This window comes from Natator depressus, chromosome 3 (assembly GCF_965152275.1).
Source record: "Natator depressus isolate rNatDep1 chromosome 3, rNatDep2.hap1, whole genome shotgun sequence".
NCBI lineage: Eukaryota > Metazoa > Chordata > Testudines > Cheloniidae > Natator > Natator depressus.
In genome coordinates, this window is record NC_134236.1 from 63708661 (window position 1) to 63722711 (window position 14051).

The following is a 14051-nucleotide window of genomic DNA, read 5'->3' on the forward strand; positions in this document are numbered from 1 at the left end:
ATGCTAAAGTGAAGGTTGTGCATATGCATTGTGATTAGGTTGTATTTAATAACATACCAACTCATTACGTCCTGCATCACAAATACAACACATCTTAAAATCACTTCTGCATCCTCATGCATATGTGCACCTTGTAGATTTTATCATTCTTCTTCAGTTTGCCCTAATATATCATAATGAACCTACAGAAACAAGGAGGGAGAAATTTTTTTAGGGTGGCATAAGCAGGAGGATAATTAGGATTAAATTTGTAAAAAGGTAACTTGAGAGAATAAAATTCTGACCCCATTGAAATCAATAGGAGGTTTTGCCATGGTCTTCACTGACTGACCGGGATTTCACCCAGAATAAACACTGGGAAGGCTTTTAAAAAGCATTTATCCAACCATGGAGGATGAGATAGGGATTGGGTACAGGTTTTTCATGAGTCAGGAAGCTCCCCATTTCACTGGAATAGGAAAAAATGGAAAAACCTTTCCTTCTTCCTTGAGATATCCCTTGAAGTACTTCCTCTTCTTATCTATGTACCTGCTTTTAGGAGGGCTCAGTCAGGAATTCTCTTTCTAGTCAGCTGGCTGAGCAGCTCCTCTGAGCGATTGGAAATGAGGGCAGCAGGGCAGTTAACCTCTTCCTTGCCTGACCTAATGAATGTGATTTGTATATATACCCCCTCTCACTTTGGCAGACACGTTCTTTTCTTCCAGTTTGTTTTAGCTGCTCTCCCCTTCCCTTTTGCTGACACTTGTCTCCTGCTGCCCATTACATCCTGCCCCAATATTTTAGCTGCTTCTCCATTTTTCTTTGCACCACTTCCTTTGTCATTACTAGTTGTCAGATAGCTGCAGACTTTTGCTCAGGACTCCTAGCTCCCTAACTTCTGCTCTGAGGAGCACTCCTTTCCTTGCAAAGCCCTGACTAGGGATTCTGTCCCAGTCTTTAGTGGTGGCCCTTTGCAGCATCTAAGGTGTATCAGAGTTTGGTGTCACCCTTCAGAGTTTGCAGGAACTATCAACACTGCTTGCTGTATGCCCTGGCCTTCCCTTTTAGAAAAGAAATACATGTAGGGTAGAACTCTGTGATCAGCTATTTAGGTGTATTAGTTCAGCGGACTGACTTCCGATTTACACCTGTGCAACAGAGAACAATTTGGCCTATAAAGAGCCCAGACAGTGAAAATTTGATGACTTAAAGTCTTTTTGTACTAGATATATGATGTTTTTCTATACCAGGAGCTTCCTAACAATTTTTCTCTAAAGCTTTTTACGTGCCTGGTTTATAAACTACATGTGCAGCATGACCTTACTTAGCGGCACATTTCATGAACTGAGCAAAAAACTCAACAGAACATGGAAATAATGCAGTTTTAAGAGGCTCATAACTTAGTCAAATCAAAATCGATTTTTCTCTACAACACGCAAAGTTGCAGAATTGATCCTTAGACAATTGTAAGATTTTATTTCTAATGGGTAAAGTGAATTTTCCCCCTTTTCATACTTAGAAATGAGTGAACTGGTTTTGCTCAGATTTCTCCAGAGTGTTTCAATCCTAAAGGTGAAAGTTTTGAAAAACTGAAAGCAGAAGGTTAGAATACAAACTTTTGTGCCTCCTGAACTAGAACAGGGAATGGAAGAGCTTGTGCCTTGATTCCGCAGTTGGATTTGTAGAGTAGACATGGAGCCTGGGTGGAACCCCATTGACTTATTTAGGATTTCACGTGGGAGCAAGTGTTCACCAGGCCCATCCTCTTCTCCAGGTTCCAGTCCAAGGACCCTCAACCCAGCAGACTTGGGCTTTCCTCTCCTACTCCACACTGATCCTTCTCTGGACTGCTTCCTATCACTCCTGATTTCCCTCCTGGCTCTGAGTGTACCAGCTCCAAATCCTCTCCCTCTTCCCAGGGAGTGACTGTCCTTTCCCAGCAGTAGCCTTTTTCTGTTGCCAGCTTCCTGGTTTTATAGGCCCCACCTATTCCTGCATACCTGAACCTGCTTGTAATCAATTCCCTGCTCCCAGCACTCCTTCCATGTGCAGCTTTGGTGTTAACAGGCCTATCTGGCCACCTTAACCTTTTCAGTCCTGTGTGGGGTAGACACTCCATCACAATGGGGAATCATTGAGTGGGCATGTGTCTAGTTCTTGGGTCTATGCTAATTAACACTTTTGTCAATGACCTGGAAGAAAACATAAAATTATCACTGATACAAGTGATCCAGATCAAACTTTTAAGTTGGACGCAAGCAAACGTGTTTTAATATAGCTACGTGTAAATGTATATATCTAGGAACAGAGAACGTAGGCCATACTTACAGGACTCGAACCTGGGAAGCTGTGACTAAAAAAGATTTGGGTTCATGATGGATAATCAGCTGAACATGAGCTCCAAGAGTGATGCTGTGGCCAAAAGGGCTAATGTAATTCCTGGGTGTGTAAACAGGGGGATCTTGAGTAGCAGTACAAAGGGTATTTTATCTCCATATTTGGCGCTGGTGTGACCACTGCTGGTGTGACCACTGTCCAGTTCAGGTGTCTATAATTCAAGGAAGATGTTGATAAATTGGAGAAAGCTCAGAGAAGAGCCATGAGCCTCAAGGAGTTCAGTCTGTTTAGTATAACAAAGAGAAGGTTAAGGGGTGACTTGACCACACTCTATAAGAACCTCTGTGGGGAGCAAATATTTGAAAATGGCCTCTTTAATCTAGCTGAGAAAGGTACAGCATGATCCAATGGCTGGAAGTTGAAGCTAGACAAATTAAGGCTGGAAATAAAGTATAAATTGTCAACAATGAGGGTAATTAACCATTGGAACAATTAATCAAAGGTTGTGTTGGATTTTCCATCAATGGCAATTTTTAAATCCAGACTGGATGTTTTTCTAAAAGCTGTGCTCTAGGGATCATTTTGAGGAAGTTCAATAGAGTGGGTTATACAGGTGGTTAGACTAGATGATCCCATCTGGCCCTGGAATCTATGAATCTATAAAAACAAGAGTCTCCATATGATAAAAAGATCAGAGGTTAAAAAATAGTGGTATTGGGCTTCTTGTAATTTTCTGGTAGTATAAACAATGTTACTGAAAGTACTATTGTGACTCTTCTAAATGTCAGAGCTGTTTAGAAAATATCCAAATAAGAGAAGAGGTTTTTGTTTTTAAAAGATAATTAACAGTCTGTGTGGTGCCAAGAGTACATAATGATTTTGAATCAAGGGAGAAAATGAGTCACCTTGACATTATCAGCTTTAGGCATCTTATGGCTTACCTATTCTGATGTCTTTTGACCTTTTCAGTTTCATTTAATTGTACTATATATGACATCAGTGATGTAGAAATAAATATGACTTGCATCAATGGTTGTTATAGTGACAAGGCAGGTGAGATGAAAAGCATGGGTTTTTTTGTTTTTTGTTTTTTTAGGTGTTCACACTACCCTTTTAGACAAATACAGCATATTTGCAGCCTCTTGTAACTTGTACTATGTAAAATTCATGTACTTTTTTTGAGAGAATGAAAATTGTTTTTTTATTGCTCTGCTGAAATTTGTTCAAAAGATTTTAGTTTTAAATATTTTATTTATACATTCAGTATTAAGAGAATGACTGCTTAGTGTATATTTTAAACCAGTGTTGTCTGGATTTAGTTAAATACAATTCTATGGGAGAGACTAGATACATTAATTTAATGCCATATGTTTTCACCGTGTCTGGTAAATGAAGGCTTTGCAATGGTGGTGAAATAAAGCTCAGCCTTGAAAGGAGTTTTCTTAAAACTCTCTATTTTTTTTACCATCAGTGCAAATATAGATTATGCTTTAAAAGTGATAGGAATCAAAGAAAGCTGATCCAAAACAAACATAATATTGCCAAGGAAGCAGAACCATTCAGCCAGAATGACAAAATAACTGCTTATCATCATAGTATGTTATATTGTATAGGTCTTTCGGCTCAAAAAACTGTATGCCCCATCCTTCTCTACATGGGAATAAACCCTAGATGGAAGAGGAAGCACCATCAGTTTCACCTCACAGTTGCCTTTGAATTGTTTAACTTGGGGGCAACTTTACATAGTTCCCAAACCCTTCTGTGCAAGAAGCCATGGATTCTTTTATTTGTGGAACCTCATGACATCTTCATGAAGCACCTGCCAAGGGCTTACCCACCTGCCGGACACCACCTGGATGGCAGCCCCTCAAGGGGGAACACTGCAATGTAGGTTTTTCTATAATTGGCTGTATTAACTTGCACCTCATTCCCTGCTGCATTGTGGTGTGAGAGAGAATCTGGAGAAACCAAGTGGATCTCCAGTTTCTAGCACACCTCAGTCAATGCATGGCTGATCTAGTGTTGATTTCAACTGGAATAATGGATTTTTGGCATCCCTGAAAATCAGGCCCATAGTTCTTTATTTTTCTTCCCTTTTACAACCATTTTTGTGATGAAAAGAGATGGTTACAGGAAGAATGTACTTAGTTATACATCTAAATGATGTAAACAGGCACACACAAAAGTATACAGGCAAACGGAAAGATTGGTCCTGTTACACTGTTAGTAATAAGTCAGTATGTAAACATGTACAGCATCACTCTCTCTCTCACAGCTTGGTGTGGCATATCTCAGCAGATATTTATGTTTGGAAGCAACATGAGCGCTCATGCTTCAGAGCAACCTCTAATTAGTAGGAACTAGGAAGAAACTTTCCTTGTTGCCAAATTATTCTGCTGCCAGCTTTCTTGCACCTTACTCTGAAACATCTGATACTGGTCACCATACGAGACAGGACACCCTGCTAGATCATGGGTGGGCCAACTATGGCCCATGGGCCGTTTTAAGCTGGCCTGCGAGCTCCTGCTGGGGAGTCAGGTCAGGGACTCCACCATACAGCTTGGCCCTGCTCCAGCCGGAACGCCAGGTCGGGGGCTACACCACGTGACTCGGCCCCGCTCCAGCATGCCAGCCGGGGCCCTGGTCGGGAGCCGCACCATGCAGCTCTGGCTCCACTCAGAGTGTCGTGCGTTGCTCCACTCCTAGGAGCTGGAGAAGGGACATGCCACTGCTTCCAGGAGCCGCTTGAGTTAAGCACCGCTCGGAGCCTGCACCCCTGAGCCTCTCCCTATGCCCCAAGCCCCTGCCCCATTCCTGATCCCCCTCCCGCTCTCCAAACCCCTTGATCCCAGCACAGAACACCTTCCTGCACCCCAAACCTCTCATCCCCACCCTAGAGCTCGCACCCCCAGCCGAAACCTGCACCCCTTTCCACACCTCTGCCCCAGCCCTGATCCCCCTCTGAACCCCTTGGTCCCAGTCCAGAGCACCCTTCTACACCCCAAACTCCTCATCCCCAGCCCCACCCCAGAACTCACACCCCTTCCCGCACCCCAACCCCAATTTTGTGAGCAAGCCTGGCCCACCATACAATTTCTATTCCCCGATGTGGCCCTCAGGCCAAAAAGTTTGCCCACCCCTGTGCTAAATAGTTTGATTGATATAGAATGGCAGTTTCTATGTTTGTGGCTGCATTATGTTTCTCTAGAAAGCCAAATTGGTTTTGTTTTCTTGATGTGGTTGAACTGCTCTTTCCTGTGTGAAATGTTTTGGATCACAGTTTTATAACTGATTTATCCCACATTAGGAACTAAACTGATCTTGTTGATTGCTTTTGGGGGAAAAAACTATATTTTATTTGGAAAAAAATGTCCATATAATTAGGATTTGTATGGCATTTTTCATGCTTGGAACTCAGAACATTTTCACTGTAGGGTAAGTAGCAGTATCACATTTTACAGGTGGGAAAACTGCCCAAGTCATAGATCAAGTTGGTGGCAGAGTCAGGCACCTAACTTGATTTCCTAACTACCAGACCAGTGCCCTGTACATCACCAGGCAATGTACATAGTGACTACTTCTCATCAAAGTTTTCCTGAGGATTTAACTATTGCCTGCAAGACTATAAGGGAAACATTATACTTAATGAAACTTCTTATGTTTGTGAGAACTAGCTGATATATCACACAAGTTGGTTACAGTTAAACTGGGAGATTTTTTTTAATGGGGGATGGGGAAAGGTAACTAGTAGGTGAATAGGCGGGGAAAATAGATGGGAGCTAGTATGGGGGTCAGAGTGGAGATACAAAATTATATATCTTCTAAACTTTCCATGTGCACTTGTTGCACAATTTAATACATTTGGAAAATTTTCCTTCAGTTTTTTGCTAAAATGACTGAACGTGGTCCTGGCCAGTAACAATGAATCCTTGGCTTGTCTGCTGAAACTGCCTGTGAGGGTGCCAATTAATGTCAAATGTTGTGATAAGCAACAGAATGAATTGCTGATGGCAGAAACCACAATTCAATATTTCTCTGCTTCTGTGATTCAAAATTAATTGCAATTTAAAAAAGTAATTGCTATTTAACTGCAGATTTAATCGCACTGTTAAACAATAGAACACCAATTGAAATTTATTAAATATTTTGGATGTTTTTCTACATTTTCAAATATATTGATTTCAGTTACAATTCAGAATACAAAGTGTATAGTGCTCACTTTATATTTTTATTACAAATATTTGTACTGTAAAAATGATTAAAAAATAGTATTTTTCAGTTCACCTCATACAATACTGTAATGCAATCTTTTTATTGTGAAAGTGCAACTTACAATTCTTCTTTGAGAGATGTCCCTGTGGATGCTCCACTTCAGGTCAGGGTGCGTCCCAGCGCCTTCGATCGGAGACTTCAGCAGTACTCCTATGGGCTGCGCACACGCTGTGCCTGCCTCATGAGCTGTCAGTGTTTGAATAGCGCATGCACGGCCTGGGCTCCTCAGTTCCTTCTCTACCGTCTCTGGCTAGAGATGGAGTTCAGCAGTCCTCTGAGATTTAGCTAGTTAGTTTTGTTTCTCAGTTTATTTAGATAGTTTAGTTATTAGAGTTACTATTTAGGTAAAATACCTTAGTTATTAGACTTATTTAAAAAAAAAAACAACCTCCGCGGCTACAGACATGCCTGGCTCCCCAGGTTTTAAGAGATGTGCCTCCTGTAGTGATGCTATCCCCATCTCGGATAGTCATTTGCAGTGTGTACGCTGTTTGGGGGAGTCTCATGTACCCCCAAGATAAGTCCATTGTACTAAGCTCAAAGTGCGGACCTGCAAGGATAGGGAGCTAAGACTCAAACTGCTCCTGTTAGAAAACTCCCTCAGATTCGCATCTGACTCTGGCCAGCAAAGCTGCGTAAAACCCTCAAGGGACAAGAGCAAAGCAAAAAAACAGCCAGCTTCCTCCACCCTCAGGGACCGCTCCTCAGGGAAAAAGTCTAAACTGGCTTCAGTCTCACTGGTATCTGCCGCTCCGCGACTCTGCACCTTTGACTCAGCAGGCATCTCAGGAACCAACTGTGAGTCAGCTGCTCAACTACCCGGTGCCGAGGCTCAGGGCTTTCTGCTGCCCGCCTCTTACAGCTCTCCTTTGGCAATATGGTGCTGAGAGCTGTCACGGTGCCGAGCACGTAAGTGGCTGCCGCGGCACCACTCTTTGATCTTGTGGCGCTGCTTTCTCACCCGCCGCAGCCAACGCTCCCGGCACCGAGCCTCCTGATGTCTCCTGCCTCCCTGACAGTGCCCACGTCCGGGACACCTACTCCTGTGACACAACTTGCACCCCCTGGGACAAGTTTTGGTGCATCAGCAGATGCCCCCACAGACTCTGCCTCCACCATCTACAGTGGCACCAGCCCCATTTCAGTCACCTTACCATTTGGCACCTGGTCCTACTGCGCCACCTCAGTTTTTACATCCAGGGGACTTAAAGGTGTCCTATGCCCCTGAGTCTCCACTACTCGGCACCAATCTATCACCGAGATCTTCAGCACCCTATTTGCAGTACTCTCCTACTGCTTCAAGGCTCTCAAATGAAGAGGAGGAGGATGGTGAATATATGTTCACCGACACCGAGATGGGTAGAACTGTCTTGTCAACAGCCATCTTACCTGATCCAAAGTCCCAACCATCCTAAGGGATACTGCTTTTCAGTCACCTGAAGTGGAGCACTCCCAGGGACATCTCTCTCTCGAAGAGGAGGTTACTCACCCTGTGGAGTAACTGATGTTCTTCGAGATGAGTGTCCCTGTGGGTGCTCCCCAACCTGCCCTTCTCCCCTCTTCACCTAAGGCCTGTTGTTCCCTCTAATGGCTCATTTAACTTGAATGGGCCCTTTCCAGCCAGCCATCTAGACTGAGAGCCTTTTGCCTAGTGGGCGTTGCCCAGGAATAGCCATATGTGAAATAGATACGTAGTCAATATTTATAACTTTGGACACAAAAATCATATATGCATACAAATAGGATAATGTTATTCAGCAGATCGTAACCTTTCCAATGACGTCTCACATGACTTAGCTATGATGTATTTTATGCAAGATATGTCAATCCTATAATAATATCACTGTGAAGAATATGGGGCGCAGTGTCACAGTGGTTACTAAATTCCACATTAACCAGTCAGTCAGTTTACTTATGTCTTTTCCAAGACTGCATAATCATCCAGATGACATTAGATTATACATCCCAGATGCAGAATGGGCTCTAACCTATCATATAGATAGAACTAGAGTTTAGGAAGTCCCCGAGTCTATCCACCCCTTTTTCATGTAGAAAAATGGGCTTGGCTATTATTTTGAAAACGTCATCAAGATGGACTAGATTATGCATGCAGGAGGCCTGTAAGTTAGCATTGGTCACCCCCCCCCCAGAAGGGATTATGGAGTTCCATTTACACCTTTACCAAACATCATTCCCTGGATTTAGCATCCACATTGGATGCTAGGTTTGGCAAGTAGTTCTTCCACCCCTTTTTAATTAGCAGTTCATGTCCCTTCTTCCTGAATGCGGTTACTACTTACTAAACTATCCCATGCATGGGAATGCAGAAGCCACTTCAAGAAGAAATGAAGGTTACTCACTTGTAATTGGAGTTCTTTGAGATGGACTCTGCATGCTCACACTCCTTGCCTGGCTTCCCCTCTTCTTCAGAGTCTTTGGTGTAAAGTGCAGTTGATCTGGGGTAAGTGACTGGTCCTTTGGGATTGGGAGTAAACTGAATATTGTTGTGATTTTTTGTGTAAGGGTCCATCTCTCACCAAGGGAAGCTTGCCTAGGGGCAAGATAGACCAGAATACCCAAGGAGACTGTCTCTGACTCCATAGTTAGGTTGTTATAGTGCCTGAGGAGTTTACACTTATACTTGGTTGATTAAATCTAAGTATAGAATTCATAGCCAGTTGGGGGTTTGTGCCCTGCTTCTTAACAGTCTGCCCTGAGGTTGGTACTCATGCTCCTGAGCCACTTCAGACCACTTGTGACACTGTCATCTGCAAAAATTTATAAGCATACTTTTCACTCCATTTTCTAAGTCATTAATGAAAATGTTGAATAGCACCAGACACAGGACACACCCTTGCAGGATTTGACTAGATACATCCTCCTAATTTGACAGCATACCTTTGATGATTACTATGAGTATGGTTTTTCAACCTGTTGTGCACCCACCTTATAGTAATTTCATCTAGACCAGAGGTGCTCAAACTTTCCCAGTCGTGCCCCCCCACCCCCAGTAACAGAATCTGTTACGTTCCCCCCCCCCCCCCCATTACTGCACAGCTAAGGCTTCCTCAGCAGTGGAGTCTGGATTGGAGGCAGGGATGGGGGAGGAGTTAGGCCTAGAGGCAGAGCAAGACTGGGGGTGGAGCACAGCTGGAAGCATGGCCCTTCCTCCCTGCCCCACCGCATGCCCTTCCAAATGTTCCTCTGCACTTCCCGAGTGGGGTGTGCCCCACACTTTGAGAATCACCGGTCCTTAGTTTGCTTATGAGAATGTCAATGGGACTGTGTTAAAACCCTTGGTAAAATCAGATATTTCACATCTACTGCTTCCCCTGTATCCAATAGGCCAGTAACCCTGTCCAAGAAGGAAATTAGGTTGTACTATCATGATTTATTCTTGTATGGCTATAAAAGATTTGACAAATATAGTAATCAGAGGCATAGGCGCTGACGCCGTGGGTGCTCTGGGGTTGGAGCACCCATGGAAAAAAAATAGTGCTTATTGGTGGTGCCACTGAGCAGCTGTTTGGTGGCTTGGGGAGTAGCTTGGGGGAGGGTGGAGAGCAATGAGTGGGCAGGGGCCTCGGGGAGGGGGTGGGGCAGGGCTAGGAAGAGGTAGAGGTGAGGATGGGGCCTTGGGGGAAAGGGTGGGGTGGGGCGAGGCCTCGGGTAGAACAGGGGTGGAGCACACCCAGGAATAACTAAAAGTTGGTTCCTCTGGATCAGAGGTGAGTTCTTATCTTCTCTTATCTTGTTGATTCTGTGGTGCATGAAAGTGCTTGGTTCAGATATGAAGATAGAATTTATGCCACTTCACAGCTTGAAGAGACAAGCTAAATAGCACTATTTGTCATAGTGACTCATATGTGTTCCCTTACTAAAGGTGCCTCTAAAGGTAAAGAGCACAATGCCCCAACCCTGTGTAGACATAAGCATGTGCCTAACTTAGTGCCCTGTGAACCACTTAGATAAAGTTAAGCATGTGTGTAACTCTTCACAGGATCAGGCCTAATAGCGTGTGTGGGAGTGTGTATGTAAATATGACTGAGATTTTTAAACCTGATAGTCATTTATATTTTACATGTACATTTTCCAAGCCCTGTGCAAACTAGAAATGGAACAAAACTTGAACCTGTTCTAATTTCAGGGAAATGGGTCAGAAGCTGAATTTGAATAATCAGATTGGTCAGCTACATTTCCTGCTGCTTGGGAAATCCAAGAGCAGAAGTCGGAATAAACACCCTAAAACTGAGTGAAGGGATGGAGAGATTCCTCCACTTTTCAGGAATCTAACAGTTGTGTCCTGTAGTTTAATCTAACATTGTCAATCAACTTTTCATTTAATATATATTTTTAGAATGAGGTTTTACCTCTAGAGCAGATCAAATAGCAGAAAAAACATTGTTTGAAATAGTGTCAATTAATTTTGCATTTATTTATTTATTTATTTTTAAAATAATGTATTTTGCTGAGGGCTCAGTCTTTTCTTTGCCCTGAACCTGCCACAAGGTTAGAGTGGTGGTGCCATAGTGTGGTGGTGTATTCCTCCTGAAGCAGAACAGACTTTGAGTCACATTCTACCTTCCAGGCTCCCCATTGCTCTGAGGAGAGGAAGTCTGCCCATACAGAGCTGCTTGCACGATCAGAGCTTCATTTTGTGTTTGGGGAGCGGGGATAGGTAGAGAGAACTTTTCAGGTAGCAGATAAGCTAAGATAAGATCTTTAGGAAATAAGTTGGTTGTTTTTATCTAAATCCTGGTTGGAAAGCTGGCTTCATAATGTGCACTTTTCTTGAGTCTCAGCAAAAAAACCAAGAATTTGAAAAGGCATAGAAACTGAAGCATCCTCTCATGTCTAAATGAGCTCTTCAGAATATGATAGAGGCATTTTACTAGTGCAGTGTATGGAAGCAATCATTTGAATAACTCTCCTTCAAGCCGTTGTCATTACTTTATTTTTAAAAACAACCTACTGAGAGTGCAATTTCACCTTCACCATACACTGGACTAAGGAAATAGGCAGACAATCTTTAGTCTTGCACCAGTGGTGGTATTAAGGTTTTCTGTTTTGTGATCCAAGCTTAGAAATGGGAGATGTAGTTTTTTGGCAAAGTGATCCAATCTTTACAGTGGAATATTCCAGCATTTACTTCTAGTTGTAGAAAGTCCTGAGATTGATCTTAAAATCCTGACATGATTCTATATAGAAATCTATTTTAGATGTTAGGTAGCATTTGCATTGCCCTCAAAGTCCCCTTTGGTTAGACTGATGATATTGAGGTATTCTGGCTTTAAAGATAGAAGAATTTGAAAATGAGTACAAAGCAAACTTTTAAAAACTCTCTGAAACTCTTATTTTTTTCCTGTTTAATATATGATTATGGACAATGAAGGAGATATCTGTAACTTTAAGGAAGTAAGGGAACGGTAGCTGAACCATTAATTGGGAAGAGGATTTCCCAGGTGCCTGCTAAAACTTACATAGCTGTTTTACTAAGATCAGATTCTAGCGATTGAAAGGAACGGGGTGAGTTGCCGAGAGAGAGAGAGAATACGGGGGGAGGGGCGGCAATCTTTCTCTCTCAGCCCAGCGGTGGGGTTGTCTGAGTTAGCATACCCTTCCTAAACTTGCAAAGATAGGATAAAGTTTAGATGAGACCACATACACTTTTGTTGTTTTAATCCTTTTCTCTGATCACTGTTTCTTTGGGTGAATAAGCAATATTTGTTTAGAAAAAGCTATTTCAAGTCATTCTAATTAGCTGATAAAACCTTTACACCACAAAACTGTGTATACTTTGTTTACATACTACCTTTTGATTTAATGGTGATCAGGGTATTGTTACTGAGTATCAGTGGTATGCATTTATTTTTTCAAGATTATTGGATATGAGGCATGGAGCACTGTGATGAACAAATAACGGTATCATTGTCAAACATAATTTTGTACTCTGACACAGTTTGGGATTTGTGATATTACTACTTCACATGAATTTGGGCTTATTGTTTCCAGTACAGTGTTAATAAATACATTAAAGATTATCTATTTTGATTTTCAGAATAGTACATTTTCTTGGTCAAATACTGCATGGTAAGAGAATCTAATCTTTGTTGCTTCCTTTGTAAACTTTTATTTATTCAGTGGAACAAGTTCCTGTGGAACCATACTACATTCCGCTGTCTCAAGCTGAGGTACTGCAGGAGGGAAGTGATGTTACACTGGTTGCCTGGGGGACTCAGGTCAGTAAGTCTTGTTTAAGATATGTCATGGGGCCTGTTGCATGCTGTAGGGATGTAGTAATGGCATTTGACTGTGAGCATGAAAATGAAACGAGCAGTTTAAAGTAGCACACTGAAATAAAATTGTAGATGTTTTGAGTGCTAAAACAAAATATGCTCTATCCTGGCTGGTATACTTGGTTCATTGCTTAGTGACCCTCTTTGAGCATTCTTGGGCCACCTTTTAGATGTTATTAGCATAGCTCTTATAGTTTCTACAGATTATCTCAAACTTTCACTACGGAGAAATCTACAGCTGTAAGATTCTAGTGGTTAATTGCCAAGACTGCATGCAACATTCAAAGCCCCTGATACTCTGTGAACTTTGTAAAAATCCAAGATGTGGAAAAATCTTCTAAAAGTTGGAAGGATATAAAATAATACCCTCCAAAGCAAAAGTATAAAGCATGAATTTCAGGATCTATAGTTTCTCAGTTTGATGTTGTCATTTGGGGCAATAGTTTTTAATGTCTTTTAATGTTTATCCCTGAGCTCTTTATAGAGGATATTTATGACTTGGAATATAAAATTTGCATTCTGATCAATATCTTCTTTTATGCTCTCACTTGAAGAAGACCTGTGTATGGGCGGCCACTATTTTCATGCTCTTTATGTCACTTAGTTGGAAAGCTTCTAGGAGAGAGTGGCATAGTTTCTATTACTAAAGAATAGTATTAGGTCAATTTGCTTTTCGCTGGGGATTCTATTGTAGTGGTCCAGGGGTCGGCAACCTTGGGCATGCAGCCTATCAGGATAATCCGCTAGCGGGCTGCGAGACATTTTGTTTACGTTGACTGTGTACAGGCATGCCCCCCCCGCAGCTCCCAGTGGCCACAGTGTGCTGTTCCTGGCCAATGGAGCTGCGGGAAGCGGCGGGCAGTAAACAAAATGTCTCACGGCCCGCCAGTGGATTACCCTGATGGGCCACATGCCGAAGGTTGCTGTCCCCTGTAGTGGTCCCTTGGGCTTAGGCTCAAAAGGATGCCACTCTGTGTCAGGCAACAAACAGTCGATTAATGGTCTGGCTCTGGCCTTCTGGCGGGCAGAGCGGTAAGCAGTCCCTAGCCAAAGCCTTAGGGCTCGAGCAGGGGCAATCACAGGGGCCCTGGCCTTCTCGGTTGGGAGAGCAGGAAGCAGGCTTTTGCCTAAGCCTCCTGGCTAAGGCAGCCCGCAGTCTCCAGTCTG

General features: G+C 42.8%; 1 protein-coding gene across 3 annotated transcripts in view; it reads left to right on the top strand.

Annotated features, from left to right (window-relative positions):
* The window catches only part of BCKDHB (branched chain keto acid dehydrogenase E1 subunit beta), a 289050-nt gene that overhangs the window by 81945 nt on the left and 193054 nt on the right, over positions 1 to 14051 (top strand). For all 3 annotated transcript variants that reach the window (XR_012638787.1, XM_074948031.1, XM_074948030.1), the window contains exon 7: positions 12730 to 12827. Coding sequence is in view for 2 of the 3 variants with exons in the window: in XM_074948031.1 (XP_074804132.1) it covers positions 12730 to 12827 (98 nt within the window). In the remaining variant the exon portion in view is untranslated. The remainder of the gene's footprint in view (positions 1 to 12729; positions 12828 to 14051) is intronic.